The sequence below is a fragment of the Colius striatus genome, chromosome Z, assembly GCF_028858725.1.
Source record: "Colius striatus isolate bColStr4 chromosome Z, bColStr4.1.hap1, whole genome shotgun sequence".
Taxonomy (NCBI): Eukaryota; Metazoa; Chordata; class Aves; order Coliiformes; family Coliidae; genus Colius; species Colius striatus.
In genome coordinates this window covers 4,724,985-4,752,840 of record NC_084790.1, presented here as the reverse complement: position 1 = coordinate 4,752,840, position 27,856 = coordinate 4,724,985, and the positions used below count along the sequence as shown (strand labels likewise).

Below are 27,856 nucleotides of genomic sequence, written 5' to 3'. Positions count from 1 at the left end.
GGTGCCGGGGCTCGTGGCGCGTCCCCGCGCTGCCCCACGGCGGGAGGGGGCGGGGCGTCCCCGAGGGGGCGGGGCCGTGACGGGCCAGCGGCGGAAGTGGGGGGGCGTGGCGGCGCGCGGCCGTGGCCGCGGAGGAGGGCCGGAGGGAGGGAGGGCAGCGGGGGTCGCGGCGGCGGCCGGGGCCGTGTGAGGGCGGCGGAGGCTCGGTCCGGCCCGGTCCCGTCCCGCGAGCCATGCGGAGGCCGTAGCCATGCAGCGCGCCGAGCTGCGCGACGGGGAGGCGGCGGCGGCGGCCGCGGCCTCCTACCGGGTGCTCAGCCGGCTGCTGGGCTACGGGGCCGGGCCGGAGGCGGGCGCGGCGGGAGGGGCCGTTCCCGGCACGGCGGGCGCGGGGCCGCCGGGCCCCGGCGGCGGGCGGCTGGCGGGCGGCGGGGCGTTGCGGGGCCCGCGGCCGCCGCCGCAGCTGATGGTGTTCCGCAACGCGGCGGAGGGGCGGCCCGGCGAGGAGGGCGGCCCGGCGGCGGGAAGCGGCGGGGGCCCGGCGGGCGGCGGCGGGAGTGAGCTGCTCTGCCCGCGGCACCGCTGCGCCCTGGAGCCCAAGGCGGCGGCGAGGTGGGGGGCCGCGCCGCCGGCCGGGCTGGAGCTGCAGCTGGCGGCGCTGGGGCTGCGGCCGCCCGGGCTGGGCGCGAAGGGGCCGGCGGGCTGCCCTTGCCCCTGCCTCGGGCCGCCGCCGCCCGCCGGGCCCGCCGCCGAGGAGACCAGCGACGCGTTGTTGGTATTGGAGGCGTTGGAGCCCGACGAGGCCGGGAGCTGCTCCGAGGAGGAGCCGGGATCCCCGGGCCGCGGGGCCGCCCGCGCCGGCAGAGAAGCCCCCGCGCCGCCGCCCGCAGCCCCCGGGGAAGCCGGCCCCGGCGGCAGGAAGGGCTCGCTGAAAATCCGCCTCAGCCGCCTCTTCCGCACCAAGAGCTGCAGCGGCGGCTCGGCCACCGGGGACGCCGCTGCCAGCGAGGGTCGACGCACCGGGGAGCTGCCCGCCTCGGCCGGCAGCCTGACCGACGTCTGCGGGGCCCGCGGCCGAGAGCAGGAGGCGGGCAGGTACGGGGGAAGGGGTGCCGGGGACTGAGCTGCGCGGGGGGCGGGCTGCCCCCCGGCTTGGGGATGTCCTGGGGTGGGCGAGAGGGGTCAGCAGGATGTTTTGGGGTAGCAGGACACAGGGCCTGTGTGGAGCAGCTGGCTGCGGTGACAGCAGCTGGTGCCAGGCTTGGTGTGAGGGTTCTGTGTACAACGGTTTGGCCCTGCAGCATGGGGAAAAGGGCTGTCAGTGCTGTGCCACCTTGCTGGAGGATCACGGTAAGGCATGGGTGCCATCCCACACGTGGGCACCGTGGCTATCCATCGGCTCCAGGCTGGGCTCAGGCCTCTTCTGAGGAGCTGCCGAGGCCTCATCTCTCACACGGGGTCAGTGAGCACGGACGCAGCCCAGGAGAGGCAGGTGGAGGAGGAGGAGCCTCGGGAGCCTGCAGGCACTGTCCGAAGCAGCGTGCCCCGGGAGCGGCCTGTGGTGACACTGCACTGAGACTCGAGGGGCTGGTGTTTCTCTTGTCCTCCTGCATCTTACAGAATGATTTCCTGAGGCTTGTGAGCATCACAGTCAGGCTCCAGCCTCAATGGTGGTGGGTACTGCCACAGGGAGTCTTCTGTCCTTGTGCTGTCCTGGTGCTCTACAGCAGGATGTGGCTGGAGGTTGTCTGGGTTGTGCATTAGGATAGTGCTGTAGGTCCTGGGCCCTGTTGGTGTGGAACCCCATACACCTCCCTTGATTTTCAGCTCTCTTCTGTTTTGCTTCAGCACCTTGTGGCTGCTCACCCTGCTCCAGCCTCGTGTTTCAGCAGAAGAGCTGCTTGTTAGAGCTGGGGAGGGTAAAGGGCTGATCTGTACCTGTTCCCAAGGTCCTGGCTGGGGTAGGCCTCCTGTGTTCCAGAAACCACTTTTTTTTGGTAGTATTTCCAACAGCAGAACTGAAATTCCTCAAGGAGGAGGCAGGGGAGAGCTTGCCTGAGGTCTGCAGCCAGCCTGGGAGCAGTGGTAAACAATTGAATGGACGATGGGTATTGCAGCACAGTCCTTTCCCTGCAGGGTTAATTAACCTCTCCTAAAGCCTTTAGGGTGCAGCTGAAGACCTGTTGATGGGTGAGGAGGAAGTTTTCTCCAGACTTGCTCTGAAGAGGCTGACCTTGGGTCAGATGTGACCCACAGCACTGTCTTGTGGTGGCTGGGCACTTTGGTGTCCCAAAAGGCAGCCAGGCTGCCGTGGAGGCCGCAATTACCTCTCTTTTGAAGCAGAGGTTGGCTTCTGAGATGAGGCAGCCTCCAGTCCTGCATCAGCTCCCAGCCCAGCCTTGCAGCTGGTCAGGGTGTTGGGGTCCTGGAAGAGCCTCGCTTTAGTGTGTGGATGGGTCAGCCGTTTCCTACAATGGCTTCATGTCCCACAAATGACTAAATGGGCCTCAAATGGTAGCAAGTTGTCTGTAATAACACTGTGTTTTGCTAATGGGCTTGTGGTTTATTCAGTCCTTGCACTTGAGGAGAGTGAGTGAGGAGGCCTCAGGACCAGTGGCTGTTGTGTCTCAGCAGGCTGGGAGCAGAGAGGCACCGAATCACTTCTGGGCCTTCCTTCTGGTCAGGGGGTTTAATGGTCACTCCTCCTGCAACTCCACTGCACAAATTAGGGGAGATTTTATCAAAGGTTACTTCAAGGTGCCTGATGCAGCAGCTCTTGTGCAGTTGCTTCCAGCTGATGAGATGGGCTCAGAGCAACTTTGGGGTTAATTTGTGGCTCTGCGTGTTATCAAGCTCTTGTTCCTGAATTGCCAGTCTCTCTGTGAGGAAAGGTGCTTCTGGGTGTGTGGTGGGAGTTACCTAGCCTAGCTTTTTCTTTTAAACATCCACAAGATGCAATGTTCCTGGTAGCTTGGAGTTGCTGCCCAAGCTTCCCGTCGTGCTACCAGGCCTGGAGGCACATGGTGCAGCGTTGCCTCTCAGCTGCAGCAGCAGTTAGGAAGGAAACCAGCCCCATTATCTAAAATACAATAGTTGGCTTCTGCCAAGCTGCAAGAGGTGCAAGGAATGTGGAGTTACCAATGTGCAGCTTCTCACCCAGGGCCTGGGTGTTGGTGTTTAAAGGTTGTATCAGTGAAACTGCTCTTTTTTGGAAGGGATTTGTACTGCAGAGGCAGTTGAAGGGAAAGGGGAGTGAGGGAGGCACTGGTTCTGCAAGTGGTTGGGTGCAGACAGCCGCTGTGGATCACTTGCCAGGTTGGTACCCAAGTCCTCTGAGTTGTCTGTGTGGGTGACCTTGGCTGATTAACATCTCTCTGTGTTGTTATGTGCGTCGAGCAGTGTGTAGCCAGCCTGGGTGGCCTGGTAAGACTTTCCTTAGTGTTAACAGGATAGTGCTTTGGGATGAGCCCTGTGGCAAGTGCCAGCTGCTGAGACAGTGGCCACAGCAATTAGACTACTGAGGCCAGCACAAGGCCACCAAGATGATCAGGGAATGGGAATCATTATGAGGAAAGGCTTTAGGACCTGGAGCTGTTCAGCCTGGAGAGGAGAATGCTGAGGGGAGGTCTTACCTACAGGTATTTAAAAGGTGAATGTCAAGAGGATGGGGTGGCAATCTTTTATGTTGTCTCCAGTGACGGGACAAGGGACAATGGACATAAGCTGGAACACAAACAGTTCCACTTAAACACAAGGAAAAACTTGTTTGGTGCTGAGGGGAGGGAGCCCTGGGCCAGGCTGCCCAGGGAGGGTGTGGAGGCTCCTATTCAGGAGGTTTCCAAACCCACCTGGACACGTTCCTGTGCCCCCCTGATTCAGGGGAACCTGCATAAGCAGGGGCTTGGGCTGGATGAGCAGTGGAGGGCCCTTCCAACCCCTGCTATGCTGGGATTCTGTGGTTGCAGATACAGTGTGTAACTGACCCTAAAGATTGTTATTTGCTGGAGCTCCTGGTTTTGTGTACATGAAGCTGTGCAGGAACTGCCCACGGAGTTCCTGACCATCCGCCTTTGGCTTCCTCCAGCTCTGCAGGGCTGGGCTGGGCCAATGCAGCAGCTTTCAAGTACCAGTTCTACATAATTACCTCTCCATGGGTTTGAGCATTGTTGGGATGCTGCTGAACTTGAGGCAGAAGGGGATGTGGAAGTAGGTGGTTTTGATGGAGACTGAGCTGGGAAGTAGAGGGTTCAGTCCATGTGAATTGTTTCTCGCTCTCACCCTGCAGCTGGTGTGAGCTTGATAGAAATGAAAAGTCTCAGAAACTAATGGCTGTAAAGTGTTGGTATAAAATGTAGCTATTTCGGTAACAGCAAAGTGCCAGTAATGCTCCTTTCTGTCTGGCTTAGTGGGTGGGAACAGAGCTGTTATTATATTACAAGGTTAGTTGATGTTAGAATTGTAGAATCGTAGAATTATTTGGGTTGGAAAAGCTCTTTCAGCTCCTGGAGTCCCAGCCCTGCCCTCACCCTGCCCAGCCCAGCACTAACCCACGGCCCTCAGCACCTCAGCTCCACGGCTTTGGGATCCCTCCAGGGCTGGGCACTGCCCCAGCTCCCTGGGCAGCCTGGCACAGGGGCTGAAAACCCTCTCAGGCAAACAGTTCTGCCTCAGCTCCCTGGGGAAGCCTTCCCTGGGGCAACTTGAGCCCATTTCCTCTTGTTCTGTCACTTGTTACTGGGGAGAAGAGACCAACCCCAACCTTATTCCAGCCTCCTGTCAAGAAGCTGCAGAGAGGGCTCCTGTCTCCCCTCAGCCTCCTCTTCTCCAGGCTGAACACCCCCATTTACTCAGCCCCTCCCCAGCACCCTTGTGCTTCAGCCCCTTCCCGAGCTCTGTCCACGCTGCAGCCCCTCAGTGTCCCTCTGGCAACGAGTGAGGGGCCCAGCACTGAACTCAGCTCTCGAGCTGCAGCCTCCCCAGGGCCCAACACAGGGGACGATCCCTGCCCTGCTCCTGCTGCCACCCCAGAGCTGAAACAAACTGGGCTTATATTCTGAGTAGAGCCAGACTCTCAACTCGTGTAGATCTAGGTGGTTCAGTCTTTTGCTGGGATGCAATGACACCAGTTTCTGTGGCCAGCATGGTGAAGTTGAAGTATTTAAGCTTCTCTGACCCAGTGCAGATCTGCAGACTGGGAGAGGCATCGCACAAAATCCTGTGAATGCTAGAAGGGCCTTTCTCAAAGCTATGGCATAAGGTGTGCTTGTGCTCAGCTTTGTTCTTGTGCTTCACTGTCAGGTGGGAGGGAGATTCTGGCACCAGAGGTGTATTTCTCTTCATGCCTCCATCACAGACTCAGGTCCTGGAGGTGGCATACTCCATGCCTCAGTTTACTGGTGGTTTCTGGAAAAGGCCTTTGCAGTTGGGAAGGTGCTGGAAGGTTGTTTTTTTGTGGGGAAAGCACAGGGCTGGCTACGATGTGGCTATAAAATGGCTGAATTGGAAAGAAAGCTTCACTGGAATTGCTGATATTCCTGGGTCCTCCTCAGAGGTGTGTTTTCAGCTGTTCCATCTTGACATCTCTGGGTTTAGCTTGCTTACTCTTCACCTGCATTTTAGATCCCTTTGGGGAGGTAGTGTCCTCTGAACACAGTGTGAAGGCATTTGCTGCACTGGCTTGAGGCACAACCCCTAATTGTGCAGGGACCCAACCTGTTTGTCAAAGGCATTTGGCAATGCCTGATCCAGAGAGGCACAGCGTTACGTCTGTTGTGAAACAGCTCTTTGGCTCCAGCTGCCATACTTGCTTGGGATTTTTCCTTCCAAAAGGCTTTATTAATTACCTAGTTAGAGATTGGCTTTGTAGCAGGACAGAGACCTAGCTTTACTGGTTGACTGCCCTACTTAAGCCGAAGCCCTGCTGAAGGAACAGAATACACGGTGCATTGAGCTGCCTCGAGCTTCTGTAAAGAGTGGTGAAGGTTCTCCTGGTTCAGGAAGATCCAGCAGTGCTTTCTGCTGAGGGGATGCCCCACATTTCCCTATCTGTAGTGACCATGTTTTTCTCATTTCCAACAGGAAACACAGACTCATGAGAACTCAAAGTGCCTTTTCCCAGGTTGTGTTCAGCCCCCTCTTCACAGGTAAGGACTGGAGAGGTTTACAGCGTGTTGGTCCGTGTTGCTGTGTGCTTAGCGAGGGACGCTGAGTGTTGCCTCCACACTCCAGTGTGAAGAGTCTCTCTGTCCTGCTGAGCCTCAAACCCTGAATGAGAGGAGCCACAGAGACTGTGGCTGCTGTGTGTCAAGTGTTTGGCAGTTCCTCCTCTTGAAATGCAGGTTGAGGTGTGCTCTCAGAGGTCCTTCCTCTGTGCATCCAAGTGGTTTGGAAAATACCCTGCAGAGCAAGTGCAGTTGGGTGCTGCCCTCCTGTGCTTTGAGAGGGGCTCAGGCTGAGCACTGACAAACTGAAACAACTTTTTGGAACGCTACCACCTCCTGCTGAGTGGGTTTTTTTTTTCCCTATCAGCTCCCTGTGTGGCTGGTTTCTGTCCTTCCTTCCCTTTTCTGCTGGGTGGGGGGAAGTCAGCTGGTTTATAAATGGTGCAAGGGGGAAGTCCTGCCAGGCTGGTGGCTGAAAGCTGTAGTACTGAAAAGGTTTTGGTCATGGTCATGTGCCTCTTGTGGTGTGGGCTCAAGAGTCAAAACAGTCCTGGTCAAAGGACTTGGGGCTTTCCTGGGAGCATCCCAGTGAGTAGGAATCTGAGGTGACAAGTGAGTGTTTATCAGCTGTGAGGGGTTTTTTTTGTGGCTTGTGCTGAAGATCAGATTGAAGATAAATTCGTGTTGAGGATCTTGTGAAACAGAGGACTCACCTTGGGCTTTTGTAGCCATAGGTGCCTTGGGAAGAGCCTCCTCTTGCAGCTGGTGCAGGCGGTGGGTAGCGGAGAGCTGCTGGAGAAGCTGCTGCATGGTTTGTGTCCCTGAGTAGGGCGAAGCCTTACTGGGAACTGGTCTGTATTTCAGAGAAGTGACCTCCAAGGCACAGCATTCATTTGCCTTGCCTGTAGCTGGCAGCTTCTGATCCACTCCTGTGGTTTCTCGTCACTTGTTCAGCTCTTGCAGAAGTTGAGTCACTTGGGGATGATTTGGGGGTGCTGCAGCTCATTCCCCTCTGCAGTCCCACCTCCCTCATGCCCTGAGCGTGGGGCAGCATGCAGAGGACGTGCTCCTCGTGTGAGATGCACGGCTTCCTCTCAGCATTGTGTGCCTTTCTTTAGCAAATCAAGGCTGGTGAAAGCAAAAGCTGCTTCTGTTCCTTTGTCAGCTGCTGCTGGGGGAAGCTGTGAGTACAAACCCTGTCATTCTGTGTACAGGTCAGAGGGGTGAGTGGGTGTGTGGCCAGAGCTGCTTATCCTCAAAAGAAGCTGCAGAGGAGAACCTGGAGTTGACAAGGCTTTGTTTTAATTTGATCAATCGTTGGCTTATCCTGTAAGCTGATTTTAACATTACTTACGTCAGTTTTTGCTGGTCAGTGGAATAGTAGCAGTGCCCTCACACGAGTCTTCCCTTTGCAGAAGACCATGGAAACGTCCTCAGAGTGAATATATGGAACTTAGTTGTGTTGGTTTGTTGTTGACCTCTGCAGTTTTACACTGCTGAGGTCCTTCTGTCTTTGGTGGCTGCTCTATGGGGGATATTTGGAGACTGGGGCCACCAAAGTGAAACAGAACTCCAGTGTCTGGGCTACGTGGCATGAATTTCTTGATTTGCTCTCAAGTTAGCATGTGGGGAGAGCAAAGGTCTTTGGGGGGGGTTGTTCTTGCCTTTCCTGACCTGTCCTCAGGCTCCATAAGTCCACCACTGCCTGCCACTGCAGCTCCTGGTTGTTGCTGGGTTTGTGTTTGTACCAGATGAATGAAGCTCAGCCACTTGCTTTTCGCAGCGTGGAAGTGAAAGAATGGCTGTGTGCAGGCATGTGTGCTCACGCCCTGAAGTGCCCCAGGGAGAAGGTACCTCAGATAATTACCAACCCTAAGTACTCCTCTTAACATCACTTATAAATAGGCAGGACTTTTAAAGGCAGAAGGAAGCTGAGTCAATGTTGTCCTGTGTTGTCAGGTGCTTATGAGGGGTGGGTGACGGTATCTGGAGCAGAAGAGAAGTTCCCAGCCCACAGGAACTGAAATCTAAGGCAAACAGATTTTGTTGTCCTTGAGAACATGGTTCATCAGAGCCTGATTGGACTGATTTTTTTGGGGAGAGGAGAGAGCCTTGGCTGTGGTAACACTTCTTAGGGTCTCTTTTTGGGATTTAAGTGTGTCTCCTTTTGACTCTGTATCGGTCTAGTGCTAAGGCTGATGCTTTGATCCTGAATTGATGGCTTCATTTCTCTCCTGTGATTTTTTTTTTTAGACTAATTTTAAGCTTTTCTGGCTTCAAGTCAGACATCTTAGATTGTGTGAGTATTTTTCCAAGCAGTATCCTGGATCCAGAGACTTTCAGCTTCACTGAACTCCAGTTATTTAATGTAAAAGCCTGTCCAGCTCCCTCTTATTGATTTTAAAAGCTGGTACCCTTGTGGGGTAAGAGGTATTTCAGTTTGGTCATCCAAGGCATTTGTAGGCAAACTTGGACTGGCATTAGTAGGACTGTTACCTCAGAGTACTGTGCCAGGTGGTGCCACGCAGGCTTGCAAAACCATTTCCCAGGCATTATACAAAGTGCTGACACTGTGCATCATGGATGGGCTCTGCTTGGTGTGTGAAGAGGCTTCTCAGTGCCTTCCTCCTCACCTCCTCCTGCTGCTGGGCTCAGGCAGGGTTACTGCCCCTTCCCCTCTCCCCTCACCCCCCCAGCAGCAGGTATGATACTAATGGTCTTACTCCACCACCCTTCAGGTGAAACGGTGTCACTAGTGGACGTGGACATCTCTCAGCAAGGACTGACCTCCCCTCACCCTCCGACTCCACCACCTCCACCACGAAGAAGCCTCAGCCTGCTAGGTTAGTCCTGGGAGCATCCTTTGCTGTGTGTCCCTCTGGGAGTGTGTCCTTGCAGGGATGGCAGCAGAGCGTCAGGAGGGTCCCTGCAGCAGGCTCACTGACTCCTCATCTGACCTCATAACGTGCCTGCTCACTCTTCCCTGGCAGAGGGCTTTTCTTTTTCCCGTTGGAAAGCTTCATTGTTTCTCTTGGATCAGCCAGGAGGTGAGGGTGGTGGTAGAGCAGTGTGAGGAGGGAGGTAACATTCCTGTTTCAAAGCATTTCTGCTGCTTTTGTAAACTTTCCCTTCTTTCTACCCATGGCCCAGTGAGGCTGAGTCCTTTCTGTGCTCTAGTCAGTGGAAGTGGAGGCTTCCCAAGGGGCTGCTACACCAGGAGTTTGGCTTGGCTGCTCCACATCCTCCTCTGGAGGAGATTCCTCTGAGCAAGAGCAGCTCAGGCTGGGTGAAATCACCTCAGCGAGCAGCACCTTAAACTACATCCTGCATGCAGGGTCTGTGAGATCTGTAAAGGCTCATCCTGTGCCACAGGAAGCATGTGAAAGGCTTGCTGGGCTAGAGAACAGCTGAGGCTCTGAGCCTGTGTGAAGCAGCAGCTCGGAAGCCAGAGGAGGACAGTGAGGTGCTGTGGGCAGGCTCCCATTGCACCTCTCCAGGCAGCACCAGGTTGTTTGGTCTGTGTTGTCAGCACAGAGCTCACTCACTTTCCTGTTTTCTGAATCTCTCTTGCCTCTGTTCTCTCCTAGATGATATCAGTGGGACGCTGCCTACATCTGTCCTAGTGGGTCCAATGGGCTCCTCCCTGCAGTCGTTCCCTCTGCCTCCGCCTCCTCCGCCCCATGCCCCAGGTCAGCTTAGCTTTAGCTGTAAGGCTCTGGCTTTCCCTTCAGGGACCTGGACTTTGGGGGGTTTTTTGGTCAATTTGAAGGCTGCACTTTGGTCTTTAACAGCAAGGGTGCTGCTTGTGTTGCCTGCTCAGGGATGTGTGGTCTAAGCCTGCTGTGCCGGGACACTGTTGTGCCAGGGCTCTGGTTTCCCTGCAGCGTGACTCTCGTTGCCCATAATAACTTTGCTGAAGCTCGTGATTGCAGCAGCTTTATCAGTTCAGCATCTCCCATTTTCCCTGGTTCCAGCACAACCCACTTCGATTTTTGCTGGGGCTGATAATGTGTTAGTGAGTGTCAGCAATGTCAGAGCAGAGTTATGGGAGGGGGTGGTTCAGCACAGGAGCCCCAGCTCTGGCAGCCAGCCCAGTGTGCAGTCCAGCTGAACAGCACACAAGGATGCTGCCTGTGCATTCACCCTTTTGCTTTTGGTTTTCTTTAGGCCCCAGAGGGCTTTAATTACCCCTCTTTCAGGATATGTGTTCGTTCCTTCCAGCCTGTGCCACCTGGCACTTCCCCTGCCCTCCCTCTGAGCTGGCGTAAGGAAATAGCAGGTGAAAGCACCGAGTCAGGTGCTTTGAAAGAGACAGGTAGTGACTCCCATGGTGTCCTTCAGAAGGATGTTGTGCTTCCACCCTCAGCCCAGTTTCCTCCTCTGTATGGCTGCAGCTCTGCCCTTCCTACCCTGACCTCTTGAGCTGTGTGAAGGGGACAGGCTGGTTTATCCTAGGGGTGACCTCACAGTGGGTGAGCCTGGCATGGGACAGCTCATCAAGAAGAGTGTGGGCAGCAGGTCAAGGGAGGTTCTGCTCCCCCTCTACTCTTCCCTGGTGAGGCCTCATCTGAAGTCCTGTGTCCAGTTCTGGGCTCCTCAGCTCAAGAGGGACAGGGAACTGCTAGAGAGTCGAGTGCAGGGACACCAAGATGATCAGGGGACTGGAGCATCTTTCATATGAGGAAAGGCTGCAGGACCTGGGGCTGTTTAGTCTGGAGAAGAGAAAGCTGAGGAGGGATCTCATTAACCTGAGTACCTAAAGGGTGAATGTCAGGAGGATTGGGTGACACTTTTTTCTGTTGTCTCCAGTGACAGGACAAGGGGGAATGGACATAAGCTGGAACACAAACAGTTCCACTTAAGCACAAGGAAAAACTCCTTTGGTGCTGAGGTGAGGGAGCCCTGGCCCAGGCTGCCCAGGGAGGGTGTGGAGGCTCCTTCTCAGGACGTTTCCAAACCCACATGGACACGTTCCCGTGTGGCCCAATCTAGGCGGACCTGCTTTGGCAGGGGGGTTGGACTAGATGAGCTTTAGAGATCCCTTGCAACCCCTGCCATTCTGTGTGATTCTGTGATCCTGGGGGTGAGCTGTCTGTGGGTGACCATGGCCTGGGGCTGTCTCTCTCTCTGCAGACGCCTTCCCCCGGATCGTGCCGCTGCGGGCGATGGACGCAGTGCCCGGGCAGCCCCCCACACACCTGCAGTGCCCTCTCTACCGCCCAGACTCCAGCAGCTTTGCAGCCAGCTTGCGAGAGCTGGAGAAGGTAACGTGAACCTAGGCTCTGGTTTTGGGGTCTAAAACAATCTTTTTACAGAGCTGGAAGCATAAGATGAGGATAGGACCAAGGGAGGAAAAAAACCAACCTACTGCCTTTGTCCCAGTGATGTTTTTGAGTCCAGAAAAGCGTTTGTTTGTACATGGAAGGGATGACATAGTCTCAGTTATTCATTTGCCACTTGTGGGTGGTAAGGGATGTGATGGTGTGCTCTTATCCAGGAGCCATCTGTCCTCCTGGGTGGATACAGCCAGGCACTTCTGTTTTGGCATTTAAAGGGAATTAATGACAAGATACAATTGTATTGTGTTTTGTTTTGCTGATAAAGTTTTACTTGCTACCATCTGCTGATATTCTGGCTGTCTTTTTCCCTAGTGTGGTTGGTACTGGGGGCCGATGAACTGGGAGGATGCAGAGATGAAGCTGAAGGGGAAGCCGGATGGGTCCTTTCTGGTCCGAGACAGTTCCGACCCCCGTTACATCCTGAGCCTCAGCTTTCGGTCCCAGGGCATCACCCATCACACCAGGATGGAGCACTACCGAGGTAAGAGCCATGGGGCTTCTGGGGATGCTGCTGGCAGCAGAGACCTCTGGCTGGGTACCAGTCTGACCCCATGGTCCCTCTGGGCACAGAGCTGGCAGAAGAGGGTGAGCAGCACCAAAGTGTCCTTGTTTTTGTGTCGCCGTTCTGCGAGAGGCCTGAGGAGCTGCATTTGACTTTGCTGCTTGTGCCTTGAGCAGTGAACCACAGAATCATAGAACGGTGGAGTTGGAAGGGACCTTTAGAGATCATCCAGTCCAACTCCCTTGCAGAAACAGGTTGACCTAGGTCAGGTTGCACAGGAACATGTCCAGGTGGGTCTTGAAGCCCTCCAAGGAAGGAGCCTCCACAACCCTCTGGGCAGCCTGTGCCAGGACTCCCTCACCTGAACAGTAACATAGTTTTTTCTTATATTTAAGTGGAACTTTTTGTGTTCCAGCTTCATCCCAATGTCCTGTTGCTGGCTACTATAGAAAAAAGGGATGTCCCAACCTCCTGACACCCACCCTTTAGATATTTATAATTGTTAATAAGATCCCCCCTCAGTCTCCTCTTCTCCAGACTAAACAGCCCCAGTTCCCACAGCCTTTCCTCATCAGGAAGATGTTCCAGTCCCCTGATCATCTTGGTGGCCCTGCACTGGCCTCTCTCCAGCACTTCCCTGTCCCTCTTGAGCTGGGGAGCCCAGGACTCCAGATGAGGCCTCACCAGGGCAGAGCAGAGGGAGAGCAGAACCTCCCTTGACCTGCTGGCCACACTCTTCTTGATGCCCCCCAGGATGCCATTGGCCTTCTTGCACACGAGGGCACATTGCTGGCTCATATTTAGCTTATTATCAACCAGCACTCCCAGGTCTCTCTCTGCAGAGCTGCTCTCCAGCAGTTCGAACCCCAGCCTGTCCTAGTGCAGGGGGTTATTCCTTCCCAGCTGCAGGACTCTGCATTTGTCCAGTGCTGCTCCTCCTGACTGAAAAAGTGAGGCATACAAGAGTTGCCTGTGCTCAGGCCTTTCTTTGGAATACTTTGGACACGAGGGAGATGATGTTGGCAACATGTTTGGGATCTTGTGATGCTGAGATGTGATGTACTGGCAGAGCCATCATTCACAGCTGTCAGTGCTTCTGAAAATGAAGCTCACTTCCCTGGGAAGTGAGAAGTGATCTCTTGGTGTCACAGCTTGTCCCCATGCTGTCTTCTTCCCCCGCCCCAGGGCTGCACAGTCGGTCCCAGGCTGAAGCTGTAGCTCCACTATGGTGGGGTTTTGTTCCAAGAACTCTCTTCACGCTGTTTCTACCCTTTCTTCCTGCTTCTCACCTCGCCCACGCTCTTTGTCTTCTCATCTTCACATGTGGCTTTCTGTGTAGAAGCCTTGTGCAGGTGGCTGTCGTCATCCTGAGTAAAATGCCCAAGAGGCTTAGTGCTTGGGGGGGAAGCTGCCCTGTAACCATGACCAGACTTTAATACCATCTGCCTCCAGAGCCTTGTCATTAGATGTGCCTGCAAATCATGGGTTCAGAAGCATCCCAGCCAACCTGCTGCACAAAATGGTGCTTTGCCACCATTCAGAGCAAAGCTCACCTTGTTCTCCTCTTTGCCCTTTCCCCGGGGGTGCTGCTATTGCCATCCACCTCTGCTAGCAGACCTGGCAGTCCCTCTGATGCAAAGATGCCCCAGCACTAATTCCAGCCTGTCAAGAGCCAGTTCCCCTCTCCCTGACCACCGTGTAAGAAGGATTTTCAGCACCCTGTCCATATAGAAATGACAAGAAGCTCTGGCAGCTGGAAATGTGAGGCCACCCATGCAGTGGATACTGTTTCATGCTTGAACTTTGGAGCAAACTTGCTGCTGCTCTGGTTTCTTCTTTTGAGGCTGGGATGTGTTCATTCTCAGAGCTTCCTTAGTCAGGTGTCCTTCCCATTCCTTAAGCTGTCCCTTGCACTGCACAGAGAGAGGCTGGTGCTGCCACCTTGCCCAGAGTAGCACTCCCAGACATGGCACTACACAGAGGGTTTCATTTTTGTGTGCAGTGCTGGGGTCTGTGTTGGCAGCCATCTGCTCCCCCCCAGGCCTGGCTTCCTTGTGCTGAGTGTGCTGCAGCAGGGTGGAAAACTGCAGACCTGAGCACTTTGATAAACCCATGAAGATGGCAAATGGTGAGGCTGGGGGAATGGTAGAGAGATAAATGCTTGACCTGCAGGTTTCAGGTAGGTGAGAGGAAGAAACCAGAACTTCTTTGTCTGTTTTTAGGCTGGCTGTTTGTGGGGAGGCTGGTGTTTGTGCTTAGTCCTTGGCATCTGCTGGCTGCTGCTTCTGAGGGCAAGTTCAGATCTGAGATCCCCAAGAATTATTACATACTTGTGTGCTTGCTCATCCTGGATGTTTGGCAGGTGCTAACCCAGATCATTGCTCCCAGACTGGCCCGTGGCAGAGAGCAGACTCCACCAGACGTAGCTGTGGGAAGAGGAAGTGTGATTTAAATGTTGTGGGCTGTCTGCAGGCCCTGTATTGATGGGTGCTGTCCACACTATAGACAGCTGTGGGTGCTGGACACCCTACAGAGCTGCTTCCTCTAGGTTTTCCTGTCACAGGTTGGTGCTGCAGAGCCTGTGATGCTGCTGGGGAAGCCTGGCTTGAAATAACCTGCTGGGTACCTCTGATGTGGATGCCCCTTCTCACAAGGTCTTTTCAAAGTCACTCTGCTGCCTTTCCAGGTCTCACTATCAGTGCAATGTTTCACATCTCCAGCTGGGATGTGGGCCCTGGTCTGGCTCCTGATGGGCTCAGTCTCAACCAGAGCCCTTGTTTTCCCATCTGGCCAGACCCAATGCATGAGGTTCAACAAGGCCAAGTGCTGGATCCTGCACTTGGGTCACACCAACCCCAGGCAATGCTCCAGGCTGGGACAGAGGGGCTGGGAAGCTGCTGGAGGGAAAGGGCCTGGGGGGGTTGGTGCCAGCAGCTGAACATGAGCCAGCAGTGTGCCCAGGGGGGCAAGAAGGCCATGGGCATCCCGGCTGGGATCAGCACTGGGGTAGGAGCGGGGCAGGGATTGTCCCCCTGTGCTGGGCCCTGGGGAGGCTGCAGCTCCAGGGCTGTGTTCAGTGCTGGGCCCCTCACTCACTGCCACAGGGACACTGAGGGGCTGCAGCGTGGCCGGAGCTGGGCACAGAGCTGGGGAAGGGGCTGGAGCACAAGGGTGCTGGGGAGGGGCTGAGGGAATGGGGGTGTTGAGGCTGGAGAAGAGGAGCCTGGGGGGAGACAGGAGCACTCTCTGCAGCTCCCTGACAGGAGGTTGTGACTAGTGGAAATCTGTCTCTTCTTGCAGTAATGCATGACAGGACATAGGGAAATGGGCTCAAGTTGCCCCAGGGGGGTTTCAGATTGGAGCTGAGGCAGAACTTTGCCTGAGAGGGTTGTCAGCCCCTGTGCCAGGCTGCCCAGGGGATCATGAGTTAGTGGTGATCTGAGTGAGGGCAGAGCTGGGACTCCAGGAGCTTAGAGGGCTTTACCAACCCTAACAGTTCTGTGATTCTATGATTTCCCTCTCCTGCTGAATCTCTGTGTGGGCTCTTGCTGCAGCACTGGCAAATCTGCAGATAGGGATGGAGGTGAACTGGGACAGCATTTTGGCAGGTAAGGGGGAGGGGGATAAATGGTGCATTTGGTGCAAGGAAAAAAAGGCATGTGGTCGCAGCACAGAGGTGGTGAGACTGGTCTGACTTGAGGCTTCACCTTAACCTAGTTTGAGTTCTGCAGACAGGTTGCAGAGTCAGGTTCTCTGTGCAGCCCCTCTCCAGTTTCACTGTTTGCCACTCGAGCTCACTGTGTCGGGAGCAGTGTAGGGAGGGCTGTGTCCTGTATCTTGACCCTGCTTCTAGCTTGACAGCAATTTGAATGAAGGGATTTGAAAGGGCTGGCAAGAGCATGAAACTACTCCCATGCCTGCTTTGAGGTGAGGGATCCTCCTCAGCATAGGGCTGGTGACTCCAGCACCTGGATCACTGTCTTTACACCCCTCTATGTGCAGGCTTTTTTTGGGAGTGCTGGCTGCTGCAGAGGAGCAGGGGCATCTGTTAATGATTCCTTCAAGTATGTTTTGACAGTTTAAGATCCAGCAGGCTGTTCACAAACTCAGGCCAGCATGAGTTGTGACGGTGCTTGGGTTACAGTGGGCATGTTGTTGTGTCTTTCTGCATGTCCTCAGCTCCTGGTGTGCACTGCTTCCAGTGGAACAGCACCACTGCAAGCCAGTGCCACTGGTGGTTGCTTTTAGTGCCCTGCCTCATCCCAGCTCTGCCAGGAGAGGTCAGCCTGGGGCGTTCACCTGGGCTTTGACATCAGACTAAATGTCCCTTGCCACCAGTGCTCCTGTAATGTGGAACCTTTTCTGTTCTCTTGGAAGGGACCTTCAGCCTGTGGTGCCATCCCAAGTTTGAAGACCGCTGCCAGTCTGTGGTGGAGTTCATAAAGAGAGCGATCATGCACTCCAAAAATGGGAAGTTTCTCTACTTCCTCCGATCCAGGGTTCCAGGTGAGTCTCCTGCTCAGTCTGGGGGATGTTTTGCTCTGTGATTTCATAGAGCCATAGAATAGTTTGAGTTGGAAAAGCCCTCAAAGCTCCTGGAGTCCCAGCCCTGCCCTCACCCTGCCCAGCCCACCACTAACCCACGGCCCTCAGCACCTCAGCTCCAGGGCTTTGGGATCCCTCCAGGGCTGGGCACTCCCTCACCTCCCTGGGCAACCTGGCACAGGGGCTGACACCCCTCTCAGGGAAACAGTTCTGCCTCAGCTCCAATCCAAACCTCCCCTGGGGCAACCTGAGGCCATTTCCTCTTGTCCTGTCAAGATTTGCTGCTACAGACCCAGTTTAACTTGGCTGTGCTGAGGGCCCTGAACTGCATCCTTGCCTCCTGACTTCTCAGGATGATCCTGAGGAGCAGATCTCTCACTTATGAACTGTACCACTTACTTGTTGTGACAAGGAAACCTCTTAAGCTTTTGTTTCCAGGAGTATGGAATCACGATGCCATCTCACACTATGACAAATAGAGCTGGGTACTGGCAACTTACTCCTTCAACAAGCAATTGTTTGGCTGCTAGAACTCCACTTTCTTCCCTCCTTCAGTCTCAGTGCTGCTCAGTGTTCTTAGGAACCACTCCATGCTTTGTGGTTTCTCTCTTCTGCCTTATCTGAGACCCACCTGGGGCTGTTCAGAGGAAAGGCACTAAGCTGAGCGTGTGGGAGCGTTTCCAAGTGTAAGCTCAAAGTGAGCCTCAAGTGGTAGATACTGTAGATCCAGAGTCCCAGGGGGGAACTGTGATGCCAGAGTCCATTGACAGGCAGGTGCTTGCAGGCAGGGAGGGAGTGTTAGTGCAGCTTTGTTGAAGCATGTTTGATTGCAGAGAGCTTGTTTCCTCATCCATCAAACTCATGTTTCCCTGCTGCTACATCCAGGCATGCAACTGCACTGGGATCTTCTGTATCTGTTTTAGTTTTGCTCATCTGTCCTGGGGTACCAGAAGCCAAAGAATCCAGTGTGAAAGCAAGGACAGAGCTGCCCAACAGGCAAATATACCCCTTGCTTGTGAGAGGATGGCAATAAGGGGTGGGATTTGGAGGGTGGGTGAGTGATGGTGCTTTGAACAAAGCAGAGCAGGAGCAGGAAGGCTGCTGTGGTGGGAGGGGTGAAGCAGAGAGGGGCAGGACCGAGCAATGTGAGGGTTGCTGCGCTGAATCTGCAGGTGGGATGACAGCAAATTTGCTCCCTGTCCTCATTGCCATCATGCCTACAGGCCCTGATGGTGACAGTGGCCTCTCATCATGCTGCAGTGCCGTGGAGGAGTTTCTGGTCCAGAAGAGCTGGAGAGGGAGGAGGGATGGGATGTTGCCTCCTCAGGGTTCCTAGCTGGAGCTGCAGCCCAGATCTGTTCAGTGCTGCCTTCTGCTGTAGACACTGCCAATAACTGGAAAGCTGATTTATAATGTGACTGTGCTTTGGGGAGGAGAGGGATGTAAAGCTGGTTTTGCAGTGTACCCTACCTTCAAAATAATCATGTCAACTTAAAGGTTCTTTTACCTTCCTGATCCTGAGATCCATTCCCCTCGACAACAGGGCTTTTGAGGGTTTGGGATGATGGGTAAACACCTTAAAATGGACTTGCTGTGGAAAAAATATCCTCAGAAGAAAAGAAAACGTGCCCCCAAACAGTGCTGTGTAACTGCTGAGGAGACCCTTTGCTGCCTGTGAGCCACCAGCCAGTCCCCCCCGGGCCCTGAAGTGCTCTGTGTGCAGTGTTGCCCCCCCGGCACTGCTTGGAGCCACCTCACCTCATTCCTCTGAAAACCAACGTGTCTCAGCGATGGCTGGTTGTTAGCAGGAGAACATTTAGGATCTGCAGTCTCATTAGTGCCATCCTCCTGCTGGAACGTTCGCTGCTGCTCAGGGGAGGGGGCTGTTTGCAGCTCTGGCTCCTGGCAGTGGGGCGTGTGTCTAGTGTGGGTGTGCTGCCAAAGGCTAATTCCTTTTTGGGAGGAGAACGAGGCGGGGTGGGCAGGGAGGGAGGGGGGAGAATCCAGCCTTCAATTGATTGCTGTTTTTCTCGCTTTCTCAAAAGCTGGCTCACAGCTTCCTGAGCTGCCTGGAGCAGTTTGGAGCCCATCTTAGTGTGAAGAGCTTTCCCTTTCCTCCTTTCACTCCATTGCCCTCAGAGACAGCCAGCAGGAGGGGGTTAGAGTGTAACTAGCTTTGAATCCTTCTGTAAAGACAGATAAAACCTTGTGATGTGAAAGAACCCAGCTCCCAAAGATCCTCCTCGGTGCTCCTGATGATCTCTCAGTTCTGTGGGCTTGATTGTTGCGCTTAACTTGAGGGGAGGAGAAGGTTGTGGGGTGGGAGGTGGGGGGGGGACTGAATACAGCTCGCTTTCAGCCCTGTGAGGTTGCTCCCTGCGTGGGGAGCTGGCTTGAGCGAAGCTGCCACTGCCTTTGTGCCCAGCCTCGTGACCCCAAGAATGAGCAACTCTGGCATAGCTTGAGCTGCCCAAATCTCTCGGCTCTTTAACGCCTCGCTAGAGCTACCCAAAGGGTTGTGCAGAGCAAAGCCTACGTGCTGGTCATGCTGCCTGCCTTCTCCTTTGGCTGTCTTCTGCATCCTTTCAAAACCCTGTTACTTCTTGGTATAAAGTGTTGCTTCATCTGCTACTCCGGGGAGAGGAGGAGGGCGGTGAGGAGCTTGCGTTGTCCCAGGATCTGCTTTTCCACAGTCACCCCACAACACCAGAGCGGTTGTTGTCTTGTGAGGAGGGCTGGAGGCATTTTGCATCTGAAGAGGTATTACCCCTGGAAGGTTTGGTTCCCAGGTCCCAGGCAGTGTGCTCCTGGGGGAGATCTCTTATCAATCCTAGCCCTGCCAAGAGCTCCACTTCCCAAGAGCCAGCTTCTCCTTTCTGAATCGGTGCCAGTTCTTTTCTAACGTGACACTTGTCTCCAATACTGCTTTTCTTTTTTCCCCCTCCCAAAAGGTCTCCCTCCAACGCCTGTCCAGCTCCTGTATCCAGTCTCCAGGTTCAGCAATGTCAAATCCCTTCAGCACCTTTGTCGCTTTCGGATCCGGCAGCTGGTGCGAATAGATCACATCCCCGAGCTCCCGCTGCCCAAGTGAGTCTTGAGGACCATCAGGGGATGTGAGTCTCTGGGTTTCTCCCTGACCCTCACTGCAGCAAGCAGTAGGAAGGCTTTTTTATCTGCAGCAAGGGCTCTGGGAGGGAGCAGCTGAGTTCTCCAGCCTTGGGATGGTGTGTCCTGTGGTGTGTAAGGATGTGGGAGTGGTGACCGGTGTTACCTGCCGGTGCTGCGGCCTCAGGGAACTGGCTCCTCTTCCTGCTGGAGGAGTGCTGGGTGGGCTGAGAGGTTCTGCTTATCTTTTATAGAGGTTGGCATGGTTGTGGCAGAGGGTTAAAGCTTCTTCCCGTCCCTTCCTCAGGCCCCTGATCTCCTACATCCGCAAGTTCTACTACTACGACCCGCAGGAGGAGGTGTATCTGTCGCTGAAGGAAGCTCAGCTCATCTCCAAACAGAAGCAGGAGACCGAGTCCTCCACGTAGCGAGGCTGCCTCACCCGGCTTGTTGCTCTCACTGATGGTATGTGTGTGCTCTGCTCCTGCTCCCTGCTCCATCCCATGGGATAAAAAAATCACTCTGTTCCCTCTGGTTGCAAAGAAAACCCAAAACACTCCCAAGGAAGGTCATGGCTGCTCCTTCCATGGGCTCTTAGTGTTGCCCAGCTTTCCTTGGGGAGGGGAGCAAGGCTTCTGCCGCTTCCCTGTGTGTTTCTGTGCCCACACGAGCCTGTTCTGTGCTCCTGTGCCAACCCAGCTGCAGTCCGGGGCAGATCCTGCCACATCATAGTGGGCTTGTTTGATCCCTTTCCCCTCTCTCTTCCCCACTAGGAATTGGATTGTTGCCATCCTGTAGCCCAAGTCAGGCTGCAGTGGGAAGGAGGCACGTGCCGGCTCAGCCTGCTTCTGCCCTGCTGCTTCTGCTCTCAAGCTCTTTTGTCCAGAGGAAGAGAGTTCAAGGTTCCCAAGAAGCACAGCAGAAGGGGAAGGAGAGCCTCAGCTCCTGGCTGGGGCAGAAGGGATCTGGGAGGCAGCTGAGCCGAGCTCACAGATTCCTTGCAGGACAAAGAATGTCATGGCACTACTTACAAGTTCTTGAAAGTTTTATTTTTGATGTCTTCTTCTTCTTTTTTCTTTAATTATTGTTTATTTTCAGCATGAGAAATACTGTCTTAATGATCAGCTGAATTTTGACATCCTCCCTTGGAAACTTCAAGGTGGGGAAAGGGAGAGAAGGGGACTCTCTTAAGAACATCGTCTGTTCCAGGCGCTGTGGCAAGACTGTTCTTTGGGCCTCACCCAGAGGGGATGCAGCCAGAGAGCTTCCTGGAGGCAAACTGAGCCACAATGATGTGCAGCTCTATGGAATAACCCTTGGGGAGCAGGAAGCTCTTGGGTCAGCTGCACAACTCCCCTGCTCTGTAGGATCTGGGAGAAGAAGGCCGAAGGGGCAGCTGAGCTTTGCCACTGAATTTGCAGGGTGGACCTGTATTCCTTTAAACTAGGCCCAAGGAAAGAGAAGAGCTCGTGAGCCATTAGGATATTGTGGAGCCTTCTGGCAAAGAAAATGGTTCTTGCTGCACTGGAGAGGAAGGACTGCTCCTCTGAGGAGGCATTGTTTCTCTGGCAAACACGGAGAGGTTTGGCTGAGCCCCTGTGATGGGTGGAAGGAAGGAAGGTGGCCAAGCTGTTGCTGTAGCTGTGGCAGCAGGACCTGGGCTGGAGAGATCTCAGCTGTGCAGAGCTGTGGGATGTGCACTTGTAGCCTTTCTCTGGCTGTCTCCAGAAGCTGTGAAGGAAGTGGCTTTCTGTCAAGCTGTGAAGGATCTTGAGCAGGAGTTGCTGGGGCATTTAAGAGGCATCTCTGGGGTGACTCGGAGCAAGAGGCAGAGGGTTCTGCAGGAGCAGCATCTCATCTCTGTGAGCTTGCCTGCTGCTTCCTCCTCTCCCTGGGGTGTCTGTGGAACCACAGCAGTTCAGAAACAGTAAAGCCAAGAAAGATGGTAGCTCTTGCTGTCATTCTGGCCTTGGCACTGGCTGAAATAGCCCCTCTCACCCCCCTTCAAATCCTAGTCTGCTGTTTCATCCACCGCAGCAACTGCAAAGAGTCTGCATTTCATGATGGAGTTTCAAGTTTGCACAAAGTGATGCTGAGAAGTCTGGAGAAACATCTTTTCTCCTGTATTTAAACAAGCAAATGTTCCTGTGCTCTCAAACCCAGGAGAAGGAAACGCTCCATCCTGCAACAGCCTGGTTGAGAATGTGACGTGTGTGACTGAGGTCAGTGCCCTGTGAGGAGGCAGCAGCTGCTGGGACTTTGGGCTTGCCCTGCAGAGTGATTTCTGACCTTGAATTGGACATAAACGTGTCTTAGTTCCTAAAGCAAATTGGAAGAATCCTGACTGTCTGCCTCTGCAGTGAAGGGTGCTAACAAATCCAGCCCTCTCTTTTCTCAGCATCACCTCTGGCCTCAGTGTTGGTCTTGGAGAGAAAGTGTGTTCTTTTTGAAAAGGATTTGGCTTCCACATTAATAATTAAGCTTCAAAATCTGTAGAAATACCTCATTGGACACTACTCACTGTTGGACTGTTGGGGCAGTGGTTATTGGGAAGGGAGAGCTGCCCCAGGACGTGCTGAACCAGCATATCCTGACCCGTGGTGAGAGAGGGGAGCTCCTCTGGCCTACAGCCCCCAGCGTCCTCCACTAGCGTTGGTCCTTCCCCTCAGCTCTAGACCCACAGCTCACAGTGGAACCTGCAAATCAATGCAGCTGCCTTTGACTCAAATGCACAGCACTGGGTGCATGTCAGAGGGGAAAAACATCTGTACCTGCGGAGGTGGAGCTGGAGTGCTTACACAGCTGGCCCTGCTGCATCTTGGCCATGCATGTGCTGAAGATGTGAGTCTTCCAACTTCTCTGCATGCTGGAAAGGAAAATCTTCCTGAGAGCCAAGAGGTGCCTGAAGTGTCCCATCTCTGTGCTGGGGAAGAACAGTGTGCCCAGTGCATGTGTCTCCTGTCAAACTTCTCTCCAAAAAGAGACCCTGGAGACCAGGATGTGATGGCGTGGGCTGGTGCGTGGGGATGGGTGATGGGCTGTGGGAGAAGCTGGTCCTCTCCCTGGGGTGATGGTGGTGATGGTATTTTCACTCCTTCCTTCCCTCTTCTGGGATGGAGAGGTGCAGGGTGGGTTTGGGAAGGGGAAACAGCTGACCTGGAGAGCAAGCCAAGGGAAACTGGTGCTGGGCGGGTACTGGGAATCAGCACAGAGTCTGTCCTGCCAGTGCTGGGGTGGGGTGAGAACACTTGGTCCTGCTCCATGGCAGGTCAGGAGACAGATCCATCCCCTTCCCCTCCACAGAACTCACCAGGAGGAGGGGTGAGAGGGCTCAGCAGCTTCCAGAGCTGTCAAAGGAGCAGCCAGACTTTAGGGGCAATACTTGATTCACATGTGTTTGGTCGGCTGTCCTCCTTGGGAGGACTCCTCTCAGCTGCCTGCTGCTGCTTCTGCTCTTACTTGCACCCCTCCCCAAATTTAGGCCAGCAGCAGGCTTTAGGTCTGTCTGCAGCAGCTGAAATGATGAAGGAAATGTGCTTGGGGGTTGTAGGATAGGGGATGAGCAGGACAGTAACATATCATGCTGATGAGTTTGGTGTCAGCTGGAGCTGCACAGGGGTCAGCTCTGCCATGGAGGCGACAGATGCCCTTCAGCCTTCCCAGGGCCTTCCTCCACCTCACTGTGCTCCACAGGAGCTGGAGCAGGGTCAGTGCCAGGCTGCTGCCTGGGGCTGGTGGTGCTGGATAAGCTCCTACAGTTAACTGTAGTTAACGGCCTTCTCTTGAAAGCCATTTAAAATCAAGCTGTTCCTGGTACTCCTTCACATCTAGGTGTGAGGAGAGGGAGGGATGTCATCTGCTGTTTGGGTGTGGAAAGGCTCCAGAGCTTTGCTTTCAATGCTGAATGGTCTCTGCCGAGGTAGGGGTGGTCTCTGGGGAACATGGGTGATACCTCAGGGAGGTGGCTGAGTACTGTTTGGCCAGTGAACCCCCATCCCTGTCTGGGGAGGAACACCTCACGTTTGTGTCCTGCCTGAAGAGGGGTTTGTGGGTTGGTTCTGGAGGGTGCTCTCATCCTGCTGATTTGGAAGAAAATGTTATAGCCTCCTTTGTCCAACCTTGAATTCTGCAGAGGTTGCTGCCGTCCTCGTCCCTCTCTCAGGGCCCAGAGGTGGATGAGCAATGAAATGGACCATAAAAACTGCCAAAGTGCAGAAACTGCCTCTGGAAAAGCTCCTTGTTCAGCTGGATGGGTGCAGCCTTCAGCCTGGGTTGAACCTGGTTCCCAGGTTGATAAGATCCCACGGCATGGTTTGCTCAAGCCTGTTGGGCTTGGCAGGGCCCCTCCTCCTCTCCCTGCAGCCTGTTTCAGGGTAGGGAATGACCTGGATCGCTCCAGCAGTGTGGCATTTGGATAAGCCAGGGCAGTTTTCTCACATCAACCTCCTTGAAAGAAGCAGGGAAAAAAGAATCCTCCTTAGCTTGGTTTGGGTAGGACCTGCTGCAGGCAAGGTGGGAACCACACAAGCGAGGAGGAAGTGGTGGTTTTGTAAGTCCCAGGCTCGTGGCACTTACATATCTGGCCACCTTTTACAGCCTAAGAGTGTGTTTTAATGGCCCCATGTTACAGTGTGTGTGCCTGAAGGAGCAGGGGGATATGCTGGGCTGTGCCCTGGCCAGGCAGGCTCTGCTGCAGGTTATGCCTGGGGATGAAGTCTTGTCTGGGAGCAGTTTGGGGAGGAAAAGGCTGGCAAGTGAGATTTGCAAAGAGAAGGATTTCCTGCTCCCCAGAGCAAGGCTGTTGTCTTTTGTTCTTTGCAGTTAAAGTCAGCCCTTGGGACGATTTTACCCGTAAGAAGTGACCATCAGGTCTGAGCCTGATGAAGGTTCAGCGGGGACACAGACCCTCAGGTTTGCAGGGATGGGGGATATTCATCTGAGCAGCCCCTGTAGTGCTGCTCTTCCTCTCCCTTGCCCCTTATTCCTCAGCCAGAGTCTTCCAGGTGAGATGGGGCAGGTGGGACACCTCTGCCACCCCTTCCCAAACCCTCCCCTAGGGATGCCTCTGACCGTGCCTCCAGCTGAAAAGCACAACTGGTGCCCAGAAACACGGGGGTCTCCCAGTGCCCTCCCCTGGCTGCTCCCCACCTCAGCCAGGGTTTTACCCCACAAAACCACCGATGGGCAGCGAGTAACGCTGGGTGCAGATTTGCCTTTCGAGAGGGAAGGAGCAGATCTCAGCAGCTCCAAGGGCAGGACCGTGTGCTGCTCGTGGCCAGGGTTGCTGACCCACTGTTGGGAGAAATGCAGCTTTGCTTCGTTTCATCTTCTTTTGGGGGGTGTTGGGGGGCAGATGGGGGTTGGTTTGTTCATTTGGGGTTCTTGTTTTTTTATTTTGGTGTGTGCTTAATTTATTGAAATAGTTGCTGTATAATTTATTTTCATAAAGTATATTAAAGAAGTTACTAAGTGGGTAAAAAGAACGAAACAGGCTGGCAGGCCAATCTTTCCGAGGAGAAAAGAGAGAGGGGAAAGAAAAAGAGATGTTTTTTTGATATAAACGCAACAAATGCACTTTTGTGGGTGTGTTTGGTTATTTTTGGGGATAGGAAGGGGGAGCCTGGCTGTCCCTGGGCTTGGGGGGGTTGTCTGTATATATTGTGTTAATAGGCATGTCTGGCCTCTCGTGTGGTAACCGCTGCAGGTCCTGGTGGGGCAGCTGGCGTGAAGTTCCCCGTTTTTGGCCTTTGGTTTTGGGTTGTTTTAGGGTTTTGGGGTGGTTTGGGGTTTTTTTTTTGGTAAGTGGTCAGTGAGGGAGAGCTGACTTGTGTGTTTGTAACTCCTTTCTATCGTTGTTTTGACCGCTGATTTGTGTTTGGGGTGGTTTGATTTTGGTTGGGGGTGTGGGGTGGGAAGAGAGATGGGGGGGTTTGAAATAAAACAGTTGGAAATTGGTTCATGTGCTGTGTGATGTCTCGAGGCCTGAGCCACTGCCTCCCCTCCCAGTTGCAGCATCCCTGGGGGAGCGGGATGGGGACTCAAAGGGATGGAGATGCCCACGTCCCACTCCTGCCCCCCAACCTTTAACAACCTCCAATCCAACTGTTACCCCAGAACTGCACCAGCCACCACTACCCCATGGCCTTCAGCTCCTTGGCTTTGGGATCCCTCCAGGCATGGGGACTCCCCCACCTCCCTGGGCAGCCTGGCACAGTGTTTGAAAACCCTTCCACTGGTAAAAAACATCCTAATGTCCACCCTAACTGTCCCCTCATGCAACTTGAGGCCATTTCCTCTTGTCCTGTTGCATTTAATTTGTGAGAAGAGACCCCCACCTTCACCTCATCCCCCTCCCCAGCCCCTCTCTTGACTGTGGGAGCAGTGCTTTCCCCCCCCACCCCATCCCCTTCCCTGTGCTGAGGCACTTTGAACGCCCCTGAGTTTGGCAGATCAAAGGCTGTGGAGCGACAGAATGGGGCTGAGGCAGGCGGCACACAGCACCCCTGGCTCTGGTGTGGGGGATGCTCACAGCCCTGGAGAGCTGCAGCCCTCCTCCTCCCTCCCTGGTGGGTGGCAGTGAGGAGGTGATGGGGGGCAGCAGTGCTGGGGACATCACACCCTACTGCTGGCTGCAGGGTTGGTGGGGGGGCTTTGCCTCGCTCTCTGCCCCAGTGCCCCAGCCGTGGCCACAAGTCCCCAGACTGAGCTCTGTGCAGGGACAAAGGCCTCATTGAGAGCCCAGACGGCCTCTCCAGCCGGGATCCCACAGCTGGGGCCTCCTCATGAATTATTTTCCAGGGGCTGGAGCTGAGAGATGCCAGCAGGCCCCGTCCATTGCCCCCCCCAAGGCTGACAACCCCCACGGGCAGGATGCTCCCAGCTGGGGAGGGAGTGGGGAGGTTTTGGGGTTCACCCAGCTCTCAGGAGGGTTGTGCTGGCAGGAATGGCTGCACTTGACAGGGAGGGTGCCCCAAGGCTGTGGGGGCCCCCGGGCAGGGTTGGGGCACCCCCTCAAAGCCCCCTGAGCCCCATAAAGCCCCTTTGTCCAGCTGCCTCCAAGCCACCCTGGAAAAGCCCCAACATGGCTGCGCTGCGCAGAGCTTATTTTTAACATCTCATTAGCATCAGAAAGCAGCAAATCCCCCCCCACAAGTCCCTGGGTGAGGTTTGGAGCCCCCAGACAAAAGCTGCTTTCTTCCTGCCCACCTCCCCCCCAGCCCCCTGGGTGCTGCTGCAGCATCAGGCCCCAGGACCATCCACCCCCCTTAGACCCAGTGAGTCCCCAGGGCTACTGGGGTGCGATGGCTGTGGCGTGGGGGCTCAGGGGAGGTGGAGGTGGGCCTGAGGGGCTGAGCATTGCTGGCTCCTGGTGCCGCCCACCCTGTGCCCCAGCCAAAAAAGACCTGTTGGGGTGTTACTGAGCTGCTCCTCCAGCCTTAAACCCCCTCCTCAGCCAGCCTGGACTGACCTGGGTTGGGGAGCATCCTGCACCCTCACCATCTCAGGGCTGGGCTGTGTTAAGGGGATGGGGTGGGTGCTTGGCCCCTCCTCATCCTCACTTTCCCTAATGCATTGGGATAAATGTGGGGTAACAGGAGGGAAACTGAGACACAGCCTGAGCCCATGCAAGGGAAACTGAGGCACGGTAGAGGGCCCTGCGTGGGGAGCTGAGGCAGAGCATGGGGCCGTACCCGGGGAGCCAAGGCCAGGCTGGGGCCGAGTGCTCCTTGCCAAGGCATTCAGGGCACTGGCAGGGCACTGGCAGAGCCCCAGCGGGTCACTGGCCTGGCTGGGCCTGGCACTGGCGCTGCTTCCAGGATAATATTTACCCAGGCTCGAGGGCTCGGGCGCTGTGCCGGGAAACGCCGCGGCTGGGCCAGGGGCCACGGAGCTGCTGCTGGCAGAGGGGCAAACGCTGCCACCTGCCCCCTGCCCTGCTGCCACCACAACACCAGGCATGGCCACCACCACAAGAAGCATGGCCACCAGCCCCCGCACCCCACGGGCCACTGCGGCCCCCCACAGAGCTGGGGGATGGGGGGAGGGAGGGTGATGAGGAGGGAGTGGGATGAAGGAGAGTAAGGGATGGATGTACAGGTAGATGGGTAATGGTGGGGGGACAGGGGAGGGAGGGATGGATGGATGGAGGGATGGATGAAGGGATGGAGGGATAGAGGGATTGATGGATGGATGGATGGATGGAT

General features: G+C 55.0%; 1 protein-coding gene across 2 annotated transcripts; it reads left to right on the top strand.

The window, feature by feature from the left end:
* Positions 1-176: 176 nt before the first annotated feature.
* SOCS7 (suppressor of cytokine signaling 7) lies at positions 177-25,532 on the top strand. 2 transcript variants are annotated; one of them, XM_062018884.1, is made up of 10 exons: positions 177-1,095; positions 6,079-6,143; positions 8,900-9,004; positions 9,749-9,850; positions 11,295-11,425; positions 11,813-11,981; positions 16,380-16,508; positions 19,499-19,634; positions 19,960-20,117; positions 20,751-25,532. In XM_062018884.1, the coding sequence occupies exons 1-9, from the start codon at positions 251-253 to the stop codon at positions 20,078-20,080; spliced, it is 1,803 nt and encodes a 600-aa protein (XP_061874868.1). In that variant the 5' UTR covers positions 177-250; the 3' UTR covers positions 20,081-20,117; positions 20,751-25,532. The 2 variants fall into 2 exon arrangements, with proteins under 2 accessions (XP_061874868.1, XP_061874867.1); XM_062018883.1 differs by having other exon boundaries at positions 20,426-25,532.
* The last annotated feature ends 2,324 nt before the right edge of the window (positions 25,533-27,856 follow it).

Excerpts from the sequence above, each read along its gene's own strand:
- SOCS7 (XM_062018884.1), top strand. The coding sequence starts at position 251 with ATGCAGCGCGCCGAGCTGCGCGACGGGGAGGCGGCGGCGGCGGCCGCG. Across the intron at positions 9,005-9,748 it reads AAGAAGCCTCAGCCTGCTAG|ATGATATCAGTGGGACGCTG; the intron begins GTTAGTCCTGGG and ends GTTCTCTCCTAG. Across the intron at positions 11,982-16,379 it reads CAGGATGGAGCACTACCGAG|GGACCTTCAGCCTGTGGTGC; the intron begins GTAAGAGCCATG and ends TTCTCTTGGAAG.